This window comes from Epinephelus lanceolatus, chromosome 16 (genome assembly GCF_041903045.1).
Source record: "Epinephelus lanceolatus isolate andai-2023 chromosome 16, ASM4190304v1, whole genome shotgun sequence".
NCBI lineage: Eukaryota > Metazoa > Chordata > Actinopteri > Perciformes > Serranidae > Epinephelus > Epinephelus lanceolatus.
The window spans coordinates 33,857,119-33,871,444 of NC_135749.1; the positions used below are offsets into that span (position 1 = coordinate 33,857,119).

The 14,326-nt window shown below is 39.1% G+C and overlaps 1 protein-coding gene across 1 annotated transcript; it reads left to right on the forward strand.

Annotated features, from left to right (window-relative positions):
- The first annotated feature begins 8,586 nt into the window (after positions 1–8,586).
- Positions 8,587–13,888, forward strand: LOC117263022 (major histocompatibility complex class I-related protein 1-like). Its single transcript, XM_078176012.1, has 6 exons — positions 8,587–8,611; positions 9,068–9,346; positions 9,900–10,229; positions 12,909–13,010; positions 13,257–13,274; positions 13,423–13,888. Exons 1-6 carry the CDS (start codon positions 8,587–8,589, stop codon positions 13,476–13,478), a joined length of 810 nt encoding a protein of 269 aa, XP_078032138.1. The 3' UTR covers positions 13,479–13,888.
- Positions 13,889–14,326: the final 438 nt, after the last annotated feature.

The window sequence follows — 14,326 nt, forward strand, 5'->3', positions numbered from 1 at the left end:
CACTAACATTTTTGGTAGGCCAAAAACACTGAAACTCTGAGGTAGCTTCTCTATCCTGTGATGTGGATGTCTTTATGGGGTATTTGTCCATCCACTTTGAGTGCGCATCCACTATCAGTAGGAACATTTCTCCTTGGAGGGGGCCTGCATAGTCCACATGAATTCTGGACCACAGTTACTTGCCAGCCTTGCCCCAGTAAGGCAGGGCCATCCCCTTTGACCACAACAATGGGCAGCTTAGCACTTTGCTGCTTGTATTTGACTCTGACAAGAGCTGCACCAATCACCTAACCAGGGTCTCCTGTATAAGTCTCCAGCTTAATCCTGACTGGCCTCACCTGAGGAGCTTTTCCCATTCATTTTCATACTCACAGTATATGGGTCTATTTTTCTCAGAAGCACTTCACGCACGTGACCCAGTTTGCGCTTCATGCACTTCAGTGTTAATGTGCCTTCTTCTGAACTATCAGTATTACTGTCCTCCTGCTTCTCTTGCACTTTGTGGGAACGGTAGTTTGAGCTCCGCCCCTTTTTACTCTTAACATTAGCTCATTATGTATTCCCTTTGTTTTGCATTGTCTTCTTACAACATGCTCTGGCAATGTGCCCCACTTTTCCACATGCATGACACATTCAGATGCTGTGTGATGTCCTTTACAACGGTAACACTCCTTTGTAGCTCCCTTGAACTCTCCAGCCTCATGTGAGCCTTTGTTTACCTTAAAGCACTTTGCTTTTGCACTCGGGTTTTGCAGATCCTGGGCATTGTTGTTCACTGTCTCCACTGCTGCAGCAATTTGACAGTGCTTAATCAAAAGTCAAATCCAATTCTGCCAGGAGCCGTCTTTGAATCCGGTCATCATTAATCCCACAGACAATCCTGTCTCTCAACATCTGCTGTAAGGTGTCACCATAGTTACAGTCCTGTGCCAGCCAATGCAATTCTGCCGCATACTCCATTACGGATTCATTAGCCTTTCGATTTCTGGAATCAAACTTCTACCTTTGCACAGTTTTGCCTGGCTTGGGATCAAAGTGTTTTTTTAACAGGCTCACCAGTTCCAAGAAGGTCTTGTCTTTGGCTTGGCTGAGAAGGTTCCACATCAAGCTGTATATTGGTGCTCCGACGGCACTGATCAGTATGGCTCTCCGCTTGTCTCTGTTGTCAATGTCATTGGCTGCCATAAACATCACTATTATTTCACAATACTCTTTCCAGGTTTGATTTTTTGAGTCATACACCGCAGCATGGCGTTAGCTTTAGCAACTGCTAACTGACTCGTCGCCAAAATGGTGTTGCATCTTAACTGAAATGGAATGTCCACAACATTTCAGGTTCTGTCAGAAAACTTTACAGTTCAAGGAGTGTGGCATACATGACGACATGAGCTGCCAGACTACGCTCTCTCGGATTCTTCTTCGGGTACAGGATATACACTCCAACAACACATCAGGATTAACTCAGGCAAGTATTTATAATTGGGAAATAATAGTATGAATGTTAGAATACCAACCTCAGGGACAGATGGTTATTTATCAACTAATGGTTCACGCAGTTAGTCCCTCAGTCATTCCTAATTTGTTCCTAAGTAAGTACTCAAAATGTGTCCCTTATTGTGAAGTATCACCTGTCAGGCTGACATGCTAAACTTGTTTAATTTACATACATAGCCCGACGTCCATGCAAAACATATAATGTATTATGTCCATTGTACTCATCAAGATGTTCTTTTGTCAGCTGATTTTCTTTTATTCCACCTGTGCAAGCAGGTTTGTTCTTGTGATGAGTAATCTATTTATTATGGGATCTTTGGCCAAGACAGCTGCAGTGACAGATACCTTGTGTTAAACATGTGTTATCAGTGGGCCCACAGGGAACCTGCGCCTGCAGAAGTCTAGTGGCAACTCCATAGTTCTCCCACTTGATTTAAAATATATACGTATAATTAAATGCATACACCTATTTCTTAAATGATTATTGTTTATCACGTGACAAGCAAAACTAAAAAACAAACCAAAAATCAGCTACATTCTGCAGATTTTCATTATTTATCACTGTAACAGTAAAAAAACATTGGTTCTAGTCATCAGGAAGAAAGGAACATCTGACCTCATTTCTTGCTAAACGTGTTATCTTAAACTGTTTTGTCTTACGATCTACAAGGAAGATGAAATGTGAATCAAAATAAAAGCTGGTTGTGCAGGTTTTTTTGTTTTGTTTTTACAGTGACGGAATCAGAGAGGGAGATAAAAACAGAACACAGAAGTACAAATCGAACTGAAACAACTTTAGTTTGTGTGTAATTTGACAGACCTTTATAATCCACAGTTCTGGTATTATCAGGAGAATATTAACAAGTTGTCACTGAAACTACTGCTGTGCTGCAGACAGTGCCCTTTGTAAAGCATGCTGTACTCACTGACAAGTCCTTTATAAATAAAGCTTTACAGGTGAATTGCATCAAGTCCAATGGGTCAAATTTTGTGTGTTATATGATACACTGCCTGCTTCTTCTAAAGGTCTCTGTCTGTGCTTGTCTGCTGCTAAAGACACATGAACACATAACAGAGGCTCAAACTACCACACAGAGTCAGGACAAGGAACAAGTCTCTGTTGAATAAACTGTGGAGAAAATATGCTGTCATGCTGTTTATAACATCTGTGTGTGTGTGTGTGTGTGTGTGTGTGTGTTACCTGTAGGAAGTCATTCACAGGTGAACACGCATTAAAATATTCAGAGAACGAACACACAACCAGGAAATGTCTTTTGACTGAGTAAAAAAATAAAACCGACAGACTCTTCTCAGACACACAGCTCTTCTCCTCTCTAAACAAGATGAAGAAGATGATGATGATGCTTCTCCTCTGTCATGCTGCATTTGCAGGTAAGGTCATGATACATGCTAAGATCAAAAACTATATTTTCTAATTTGTTTTATTGGTATGGCTATAATTACTGTATATGTGCAGGAGGGTACTGTATGTGTTCACAGATGTGTGTTGGTTGTCAGGTGAAATTAAATAAATGTATGAGCTAAAGATAGCCTACATGATGTGTTCATTGAGATTTGGTTACATTAAATGGATTTATCAAAATTATATCAAACAGCATTTACAATGTTTTCCTTGGGTGTCTTGTACTGATAATAACTGTAGGCTATTTATACACTAAAACTCTGAATGTGGGTTGCTGGAAGTGCACGAGTATCTGCTATGTGTTTGCAATTCAGTTCAAGTTTAAGGAATACCATTTAAGGTGTGTAGCCTACTGGTATTGCTACCTTTTTATAAAGGTCTTGGAAGGTGACAACATAATACAGATAACAGGCACAAATTTACAGTGGAACTAAAAAGTATAGGGCTAATTTACAATGGCATGGAAAAGTTTGGGCGTCCCCAATCACAATTAAGTTTACTGTGAATAGTTCCATGAGCAGAAGATGAGCTGATCTCCAAATTCTTAATTAGCTTGTTAGGGCTCTGACTTGCTCACGATCATGGTTAGGAAAAGCCAGGTGATGCAAATTTCGAAGCTTTATAAATACTTTGACTCCTGAAACCTTGTCCCAACAATCAGCAGCGATGGGCTCCTCTAAACAGCTGCCTAGCACTCTGAAAACTAAAATAACTGATGCCCACAAAGCAGGAGAAGACTATAAGACAATATCAAAGTGTTTTCAGGTAGCTGTTTCCAGTTCTTAATGTAATAAAGAAATGGCAGTTAACAGGAACTGTGGAGGTCAAGTTGAGTTCTAGACAACCAAAAAACTTTCACAGAGGGCAGTTCGTAGGATTGTTGGAAAGGCAAATCAAAAACCCCTGTTTGACTGAAAAAACCTGCAGAAAGATTTGGCAGACTCTGGAGTGGTGGTGCACTGTTCTACTGTGCAACAACACCTGTACAAATTTGATCTTAATCGGAGAGTCATCAGAAGGAAACCTCCCCTGTGTCCTCACCACAAAATTCAGCAGCAGGAATTTGCAAAAACACATCTGAACAATCCTGATGCTTTTTCAAAACAAGTCCTGTGGACTGATGAAGTTAACATAGAACTTTTTGGACACAATGAGCAAAGGTATGTTTGGAGAAAAAAGGGTGCAGAATTTCATAAAAGAGACACCTGTCCAGCTGTTAAACACGGGGGTGGATCGATCATGCTTTGGGCTTGTGTTGCAGCCAGTGGCACAGGGAACATTTCACAGGTAGAGGGAAGAATAGATTCAATTCACTTCCAGCAAATTCTGGAAGCAAACATCACAGCATCTGTTAAAGAAGCTGAAGATGAAGAGAGGATGGCTCCTACAACAGGACAATGATCCTAAAACTGAAGGTTTTGCCATGCCCCTCACAGTCCCCCGACCTAAACATCATTAAAAATCTGTGGACAGACCTCAAAAGAGCAGTGCATGTAAGACAGCCTCACAGAATCTCACAGAACCACAAGCCTTTTGCAGGAAGAACTCGGTTTAGAAGCTGTGATATCTGTGCGACTAAGCACTGACTATGCAGGGTACTCAAACTTTTGCTTCAGGCCTTTTTCATTTTTGTTATTTTGAAAATGTAAAAGATTGAAATGAAAACGTAATCTTGCTTAAAATATTGCAGAAATCTTTAATTTCATGCCTGGAAATCAGTTAATCTTCCACTTAATTAACTAATTGCAGGAAGCAAAATTTTGACAATGGGTTCCCAAACTTTTGCACACAACTGTAGTTTCTTCCTGTCTTGGCAAATACTGGATGGAAAAAAAAAAAAGATTCTCTAGACATTGAGCAAAGCGACAACTATCCAAAAAAAATGTCAAAAGTAAATGGAATACATCTTGAAAAAACAAAATCCAAGGCAACTCTTCTCTGGTGCAAAAGTTAAAAGGCCTTTATTAAATGGATAGTTCATGATGAACATTAAAAACACCAACATGTTTCGGCCATGCTCACTGGCCTTCATCAGGGCATAAAGCTGCAGGGTTCACAGGTGGCCTAAATGAGGCCCTACTCAGACATGGGTGGAGCCAATCAACAAACTCCAGGCATATAAGCAAAACTCCCTGTACACAATGCACTCATAAATAGAAACCTGCATTATAGGGCCAGTAGGCAAACAATGAGAATATAACAAATATAATTAGAAAAAATCACAATAAACCATCAATAGATCAAATTGTTGTCTTCACGTAAATGTAATACATTTAAATCACTTACATCCTGTTTGTCCTACAGTGAAACACTCCCTGACAGTTTACCTCATGGCATCTTCTGGAGTACCGAACATCCCAGACTATGTGGCTGTTGCAAACGTTGAGGGAGTCATTATGTGTTGCTACGACAGCAGCATGACAACACCAGAACCAAGGCAAGACTGGTTATGAAAATTAATCAAAGAAGAACCACAACGCTGGGGAAGGAGTGCTCAGGACACCGTGGATTATCAACAGCTCTTCAAAGCTCAAACCGACAGTTTCAAGCAACACTTAAACCAAACTGGAGGTATGTTAAAGGAACAGTGTGTAAGATTTAGGGGGATTTAGTGGCATCTAGCAGTGAGGATTGCAGATTGCAACCATCTGTAACTCCTGGTTAAATTTCCTTTAGTGTTCATTGTTCAGGAGGTTTTTACCAGGAGCCTGATTATTCGCAGAGGTCTCTTTCTCTCCAAAACAAATGGACCAGGTGATTAAAACCAGCAAAAACACTGAATAATGCAGTTTCACATTAAAAACAAATCTGTGTTTTTTCAACACTCTCATTGCAGAGGGGCTGTTAACTCAGCACTTTGTAACTGTGTTTCGAAAAGTGCTATAGTACAACTAAAGTATATTATTATTATTACAATGGCCAACCATTCTGCCCTCACAGTTGGATTGGATCCTATCCCAGCTGACATTGGGCAAGAGGCTGGGTTCACCCTGGATAGGTTGCCAGACTATCACAGGGCTAACCCACAGGGACAGACAACCATTCATGCACACATTCACACCTACAGCCAATTTAGAGTCATCAAGTAATCTAACCTACATGTCTTTGGACTGTGGGTGGAAGCTAGAAAACTAGGAGAAAACCTACACTGACACAGGGAGAACATGCAAACTCTGCACAGACAATGGAACAAAAATGTTCCTGTCACTGAACTATTTCATCCTAAAAGCATTGTTTTAAACAATATTTCACATCTGTACTTATGGACATATCCACTCCCAGGCTTAAACATGAGGAGGACACTGGTTTAAATGCACACTGTAGGCTACTCTTTGTTCAGCTGAAAACAACATTAACAATGCAAAGTGAAACTTAAGGAAAAAGAAACTAAGAAAAGCAACACTACCAAAATGTTCACTAGATGGTAGCGACTGAACAGAGAGAGAACTTCTAGAGTAATGTTTTGGTTTGTCCACTCTGGGATACTGTAGAAACATGGTGGTGCAACATGGCGATCCCCATATACATGGACAAGTTCCCTATGTACATATCAATGGCTCATTCTGAGGTTAACAAAAATGCAACATTTCTTATTTTGAGGTGACAATACATTGAAGACAACATACTTATTATATTGTATTTCATGCCTGCCAATATATTCCTGTAAGTCCTACACACTAGATGAGATTGAGGTTTCTTAAACTATAGAGCAGGAGCAACAGGACAAGACAGTTTTCAGTATTGATATCACCAATACTCAAGACAGTATTGATACTACCAATACTGTTTTAGTATGATACTTACATCAGCTGGATCAATGCAAGAAAAAATAACAAAAAAATAACAAAACTAATAAACTAAAATAACCACCTCGTAGTTGTATGCCTCTGCGAACCAAGTTTCTCTTACAGATTAAATCAATGTCTGTGAAAACATGCATGCTCCAAACACATCTTGCGCCAACAGCTATACATCTAAACAATCAGTACAGTTTCAAGGTGGGCACCCAAGATAAGTGTCACCAATTCAGTGTCTGACCAAATGTCTCCCCTTCTTTTCCTGAGATATGATGCTGAATAATGGCCAGAAAAGTGTTTTTGCAGGACATTATGATGTCACAGTGAAGTTGACTTTTGACCTTTTGGATATAAAAAGTCCCCTCTTCATCATTTTATCCTATTAGACATTTGTGCAAACTTTGTTGTAATTAGCAGAGATGGGGACTCGAGTCATTGTGACTTGGACTCGAGTTGACTCGAGTCGCTGTTTTGATGACTTGTGACTTGACTTGACAAAAAATAAAAGACTTGAGACTTGACTCGGACTTGGAAGTTAAAGACTCGGGACTTGACTTGACTTGAGACACGATGACTTGAATGACTTGAGTGTTATTCACATCATGTTTTCGGTTAGAATATAAAATTAATAAATTAATTTAAAAAATAATGTCGATTACCCGGTAGGAGCGCAGGCTGAGAATGGCATTGTCATGATTGGATCACTACCCTGTCAATCAGTCATGCCCTCTCTACATACCTTACGTGTTTATTGGAGAAACGGGCCCTCTTATATCAGATAGGCATCAACATGTCAGCGGGAGGGGTACCGAGAGTCATCGTCTTCGGCTTTCGGAATTACCATTATGACGGCAAAAGACGAACAGCACAGTGCAAGACATGCGGCATAAACATCTCAGACAGCCAGGCAACAACTTCAGGCTTTGTTCTTCATTTGAAGAGCCATTCTGCCCAGTAAGTGCTTGTCAATTAATATTATCTGGTTAGTCGGTAGTTAGCTAACGTTATCTTGATACGATGAGGGGGTGGGGTGGGGGGTGGGTCGGTTTGGTGGAACTTGTTTTTAATTTATTTGCTAACATTAACCCCAGAAAACGTGAGCGAACATTCCAACCGGTTCATCACAAGACCGGCTGTACATTTTATGAACGAGTGACACAGGGTTAAATGAGCTAAATGGGTAATCGCTGCAAAGTAAACACTGCAGCAATGAAGTCAGTGTTTACTGACAGTTACTTATATCTTGTCTTTTCACTTTATTAAGATCAGATTCTGCAGATAAAATTACAATAATAAGGTGACTTGACTTGGACTTGACTTGACCTATTACAGGACTTGACTTGACTGTACTTGAGACTTGCACATGTGTGACTTGGTCCCATCTCTGGTAATTAGTGTATGGATTCTTGAGTTATAGGCATATCTATGTTTTGTGAGGTTACAGTGACCTTGACCTTCGACCTTTCATTACCAAATTCTAATAAGTTCATCCTTGAGTCCAAGTGAATGTTTGTGTGAAATTTGAGGAAATTCCCTCAAGACCTTCTTGAGATATCACGTTCACGAGAATGAGACAGACACAAGGTCACAATGCCCTTGACTTTTCACCACCAAAATCTAATTTGTTCATCCTTGAGTCAAAGTGAATGTTTGTGCCAAATTTGAAGAAAGTCGCTTAAAGTTTTCTTGAGATATCACAGTCACAAGAATGAGACAGACTAGGTCATAGTGACCTTGAACCTTGACCTCTGAGCACTAAAATCTAATTAGTGTATTACCGACTTTAACTGTACATTTGTGCCAAATTTGAAGAAATCTCTTAAAGGCGTTCTTGACACATTGCATTTAAAAGAATTGGACAACCTGATAACAATGCCTCCGGCCACAGCTATTGGAGGTATGAAAAAGTCCATCTCTTTCCTTTACTATTAAGCCACAGTCAAGATTCTTGGTCCAGACTGAAATATTGCAATAACTACTGGATGGATTTCCAAATTTTGTACAAGCACTTATGGTTGTTGGAGGATGAATCCTGGCGATCATCTGATCTTAAATCGAAAGTCACCAGCTGCAGACAACTTGACCTGACCTGACCCCTGATTGTTCTTCTCTGTAAACTTGCTGACTGTCATGCTGCTTCATTTAAAATGATGCCAGAGATGCTGAATGTGTCACTCACTATTAATTGATCAGCACAAAAACAAATGCTCCCTCTACTGAAACTGGAGCACTAATAAAGTGGAAATGTAGTCCAATAATTAGGCAATGACGGTATATCTCTGGTAAAGATGTAATATCAAATACAGCTGACTGAGCTGGAATCTCACTGCAGTCTTTTCTCTCCCTCTCTTAGGTGTTCACGTTAACCAGCAGATTTCAGGTTGTGACTGGGATGATGAGACTGAAAAGGTACATGGTTTTAACAAGTATGGTTATAATGGAGAGGACTTCCTCACATTAGACATGGAGACAGAGACATGGATTGCAGATAACCCGCAGGCTGAAATCATTAAACAAGAGTGGGATGGAAATAAAGCTAATAATGAGTTTTGGAAGAACTTCCTCACCAACGAGTGTATTGCTTGGCTGAAGACGTTTTGGACCTATGGGAAGAGTCTTCTACAGAGAATAGGTACAGTCACAACCACTGATGCTTTTTAAATGACACAAAAGTGTTCATTCAGCTCTCCTGTTTTTAATGTATTATAAATATGAACAGCCCATTCTCATTTAAAATATAAAAGTAATGCACTCCAAGAATTATAGTGAGGTGCTAATCACTGGCAATAGACTTGATTGAGTCTCACTTAATACAGATTTGTGTCACAGAACTCGCATGATCCCCCAGATTTATGTTATGACCCTGTAAACGGGGGCCAACCCTCTGGTCTGGAACCACTGGACTAAACTACCTAACTAAATAGAGGCATCAGTTCTGACTACAGCACTTTTGCATGTAATGGAGTATTTTTTACATTGTAGTAACTGAGTAATGCTGATGTAGTACACTACCTCTCTGATAATTCAGTGAGTGCAGTGTCATGCAGGTAAACTGCATGCTGTGCATTGAATTGATGCACAAGATATGTTCACTGTTTCTAGTTAGATTTAGTGTGACTTCATGTTTTTTAATACATAACAGCTCACCCTCATGATCATATAAACTGTTCTGTCTGTCTCTGCAGACCTTCCCTCAGTGTCTCTCCTCCAGAAGTCTCCCTCCTCTCCAGTCAGCTGCCACGCTACAGGTTTCTACCCTGACAGAGCCATGATGTTCTGGAGGAAAGATGGAGAGGAGATTCATGAGGACGTGGAGCTCGGAGAGATCCTCCCCAACCACGATGGATCCTTCCAGATGAGTGTTGACCTGATCCTTTCATCAGTCCCACCTGAAGACTGGAGGAGGTACGACTGTGTGTTTCATCTCTCTGGTGTGAAGGACCACATCGTCACCACACTGGACAAAGCAGTGATCAGGACCAACAGGGGCAAAACTGCGTTTAGAAATAGGAAAGGTGAATTGTTTTTGTTGTTGTTGTTGCTGTTTTTTAATGACAAATGATGTCATTGTTTGACTCTCTCGTCATTTTCAAGGGTATCCAGCTGCAGGCAAGATGGCGGACAAGGGCGCCGTCATATATCCAATACATACCGCAAGTCCATACCGGAGGTTAATATTCTTTGTGTATACATACTGGAAGTCTATACCGGAAGTTGTATACAGTACATACTGGAAGTCAGTTTTTTGTTTTGTTTTTTTCACAAGAAGTCGGTTTTTAAGTCTGTCTTTTTTATATTATTTATTTTAGCAATACATTTCCAAAATTTGAAGCAGTCAACAATTCTAAATATATATATATTATAAAATAAATAATAATAATAATACAATTATTTCAACAATTATTTTAAATACAATCATGTTTTGTTTGGAATAACATTGACCCCAACAAGTTAAACCTACAAAAATTGCAGAAAATCAGCAAACAAATGAATTTTATCTGGTTTAATTTTTAACAAAGATTAAATAAGGTGAGCACTTTCATTTATTGGGCTACAGTTGCAACATGCAGATTACAATCAGGTCATTCAAAACAACTGAAAACCATGGACACAGCAAATGTCATACTTACTCTTACATCAGTATGGTTAATGGTAACTATTTAACTATTAAATGAACGTAATAATTAGATTGTCATATTGTCAGATGTATTCTATATTTCAGGAGCACATGTAAACACAATATTACACTATTGTACTAGCAAAATAAAGAAGTAGACTTGGAGTTCTCTTTTTTGTGAACAAGTTTTTATTCCAGAAAAAATGGAAAAAGAGTAAAAGAATTTATTTGTTTGATCTATAAAATGTAAGAAAATGGTATAAAATGTCAACCACTGTTCCACAAATCACAGGATCCCAAGATGCAGCCTAAAATGTCTTGTCTTGTCCCAAACAAATATCATTAAACATTACTGTTAAATGTAGAAGTATATCATCTCAAACAGATACTTCTCATCAGTATACCATAGAAATGAACTGCATTTTCCATATGGTTTTTCAAGTGCCCCTGGATCGCGTTCTCATTTTTGGTTTTAAATTTGGGGCAGAGAGGACACCCAAACTCGGATGGTAAAAGAGTTGTGTGCCCCAGACTGATTCACTCAAAATACAGGGGTGCATCTGAAAAAAGGAGAAGTCAATCAACACTGATTTCTGGAAAACATACTGAACATCAACCATATTTTACCGATCTAAAGGACTCATGGTGAAGGAGGCACTACAGCTATTTATGTATCCACATGTGTATGTGTATTAGTGCTCTGCATTACTAAAACATAATACAAATGTATTTTTTGCAGACACCCGGGGCTATGTATACGTTATTTATCTGACCCGGTTAATCCTCGGGGGTGGCTCACATCGTATACCACATGACGCATTTTCATCATGCAGTCTAACTTATGAAAGGCATAGCAGTAAAGTCCAGTATATCCTGACCTTTAGGGCCCTAGTTAAACAAACTACAGTGTCTAAGGTGCATGGCACAAGTGCATCAAGGGTGTGTCCAACTTCACTTTGCTGGTTAAACGGCACATTAAACTGAGGAAGCGAGCTGTTTTCTGCTGAGAGTGATGAAGTAAGAGCAGTAATGTCACTGCAGCAAATATTGTAGCACACTAAAGCAGCAAAACTAAAACCTAATTAGGGTAAAAGAACTAAACTTTTAGCTTCTGAAATAATCAGCCAAGTTACTCTGCTCCTCATGAGTAAATGCACACATCATCTCTCTTAATGTGGAGTCAGACAGCAGCTCTGCAGCTCTGTTGTTCTGTTCACATTGTACAGAATATCATTAATATTTTCCTTGTTCATGATGTATTATTTCACCCACCTGCCCTGTGTGTGTCACCAGCAGAGTGTACATGTGTTGTGAATCTGCCTATGTAGGTGCATCTTGATATCTGAATAGTACAGCCTTTAAGTAGCAGGAAAATACTGCGTCATTCTTACTTTACACCAGGTTTTGTCAGTTAATGCCGCAAATTAGCAATACGCTATCAATTATACATTTGCTACTTACACAACGTGGGTGCTGGTTGACAGTTGCATTGCAATGTGTGCCACTACGCACCGGGTGTAAGATAGGCCCCCCTGTCTTCAAAATCCCCCAAAAGACTGGGTCCTGCATTTCCCATAATGCATCTCAACAGTGTCTTTAGTTAGACCATCACTGCTTAGTGTTACTTCTTTTGATAAACTCCCTTTGGTTAGGTTGTATTGTAGGCCTTCAGCAAAAATATTAATAATATTAATAAAATAATAACCTTCGAGTCCAGCTTGAGGTGCTTGTTTTTAAATGTTGTTTTTTTCTCACCACATAATGACAGGTGTCTTTAATGCTGCCTGTCCACTCTTTAAATATCTCTGATTAAAAACAACAAAGTCACTAACATGTATCAGTTTAGCTTACCTGATGTATGTGGTGCCCTTTAAGTACTGTATATCTCTGCACACACACACACACACACACACACACACACACTGATGGCTCCTGTCGTATAGATTACACTGTCTGTATTCACCACCTGTATGTGTGATGAACAAATAGATGGATGTACTTCTGTTTTAAATGCGTCTGCACATGTTATGATCTTTTTTCTTTGTTCATTTCTATTTTCTATATATGGTCTGAGCAGAGGAGCCCAGTAACATGACCGTCCCGATCACTGCTGCAGTGGTTGTTCTTGCTGCTGTCCTCATTGCTGCTGTTGGATTTACAGTTTATAAAAAGAAGAAAGGTGAGAGACTCAGAGCAGCTGAGCTGATGCTCATATTCAGACTGCTAAACTGAAGCAACATTTAATAGTGCAGCAATCAGCCTTAGCTCTGTAAGCCACAGAGTATCTAATACACAAAATATAAAGAGATCTAAAAAGACAAGGAAACAGGTTTTATTCATTGATTTATATGAAAGACGTGAGAATAAAAATGTTTTGGCATTTTAAACTGTGACAACTGAAATTTCTCTTTTCCTCATATTTCAGCCAGTCGCCATGCACCTCGTAAGTAGAACTTATTTATATTGGATTGTCTCTGATCTGACTCACACTCTGTAGATTTAAAAGGGTTTTAATTGTAATAGTATTTCAGTGTGAGCTGATGTAGTTCAGTGCAGGATAAAGGACTAACAGTGTGTTTCTGACCTCACAGCTCCTGTCAACAGCTCTGAGCTCTCTGAGCTCACTGCACACAGTGACATCATGTAGGACTACAGAGCAGTTCGTGCTGTGACATTAAGTATTCACACCTCCAGTTAAACAAGCTGCCTAAAGCTACAAGCTTCTAAAATTGTTTTACCATTTAATGTAAAACTTCTGTTACATTACATTTAAAAAAAGAAAAAGAAAAAAAAAAGACCAGCGATGGTAATTGTAGATAAAAATAAGTGATGTTTACTCTAATAGGAACCAGAAGAATTTGTGAGCTCATTTATTTTTATTTGCTCTGGCACATACAGCTGGTCCACCTCCCTGTCAGACAGATTTAGACTGATGAAATTAGCCTTGTGCTGGTTTTTAAATTATCATCCAGTGGACAAAAAGACAAATGGTACGTTAAGACAGAAACTTGTATGTCAGGTAAATATGATTAAAGCAAATAAAGTGTTTCAAAGATGCATTCAGATTGTATGTTTTTTTTTTTGTTTTGTTTTTTGAGTACAGTATGTGTGTTGGGTAAATCAGAAAAACAGATTCCCATTCCTATAAAAAATAGGAATAGTGATTTAATTTCTCAATATGATTAAAATTATCACCAGCAATGAAAACAATAATAATTTGGTTGCACAGTATGATTTTTCTTTCAAAATGAACATAGATGTGAATTTAAGATGTTTTTTTAGATAAAATTAAACAGTATTCACCCCCTTCCTGTCCTAGTAAGTTTTGTACAGTCCCTAATTTAGTCGAGTCAGAACTTGTGATGGGCGGATGAATCCTTATGAAGCTTTGGGGCCTCAAATGCAGCAGCACAGTGACATCTGGTGGCTTCCAAAACTCACAGCATTCCTTCAAGACTGAAGTCAAAACACCTCCATCTTATTTTAATAGTTTTG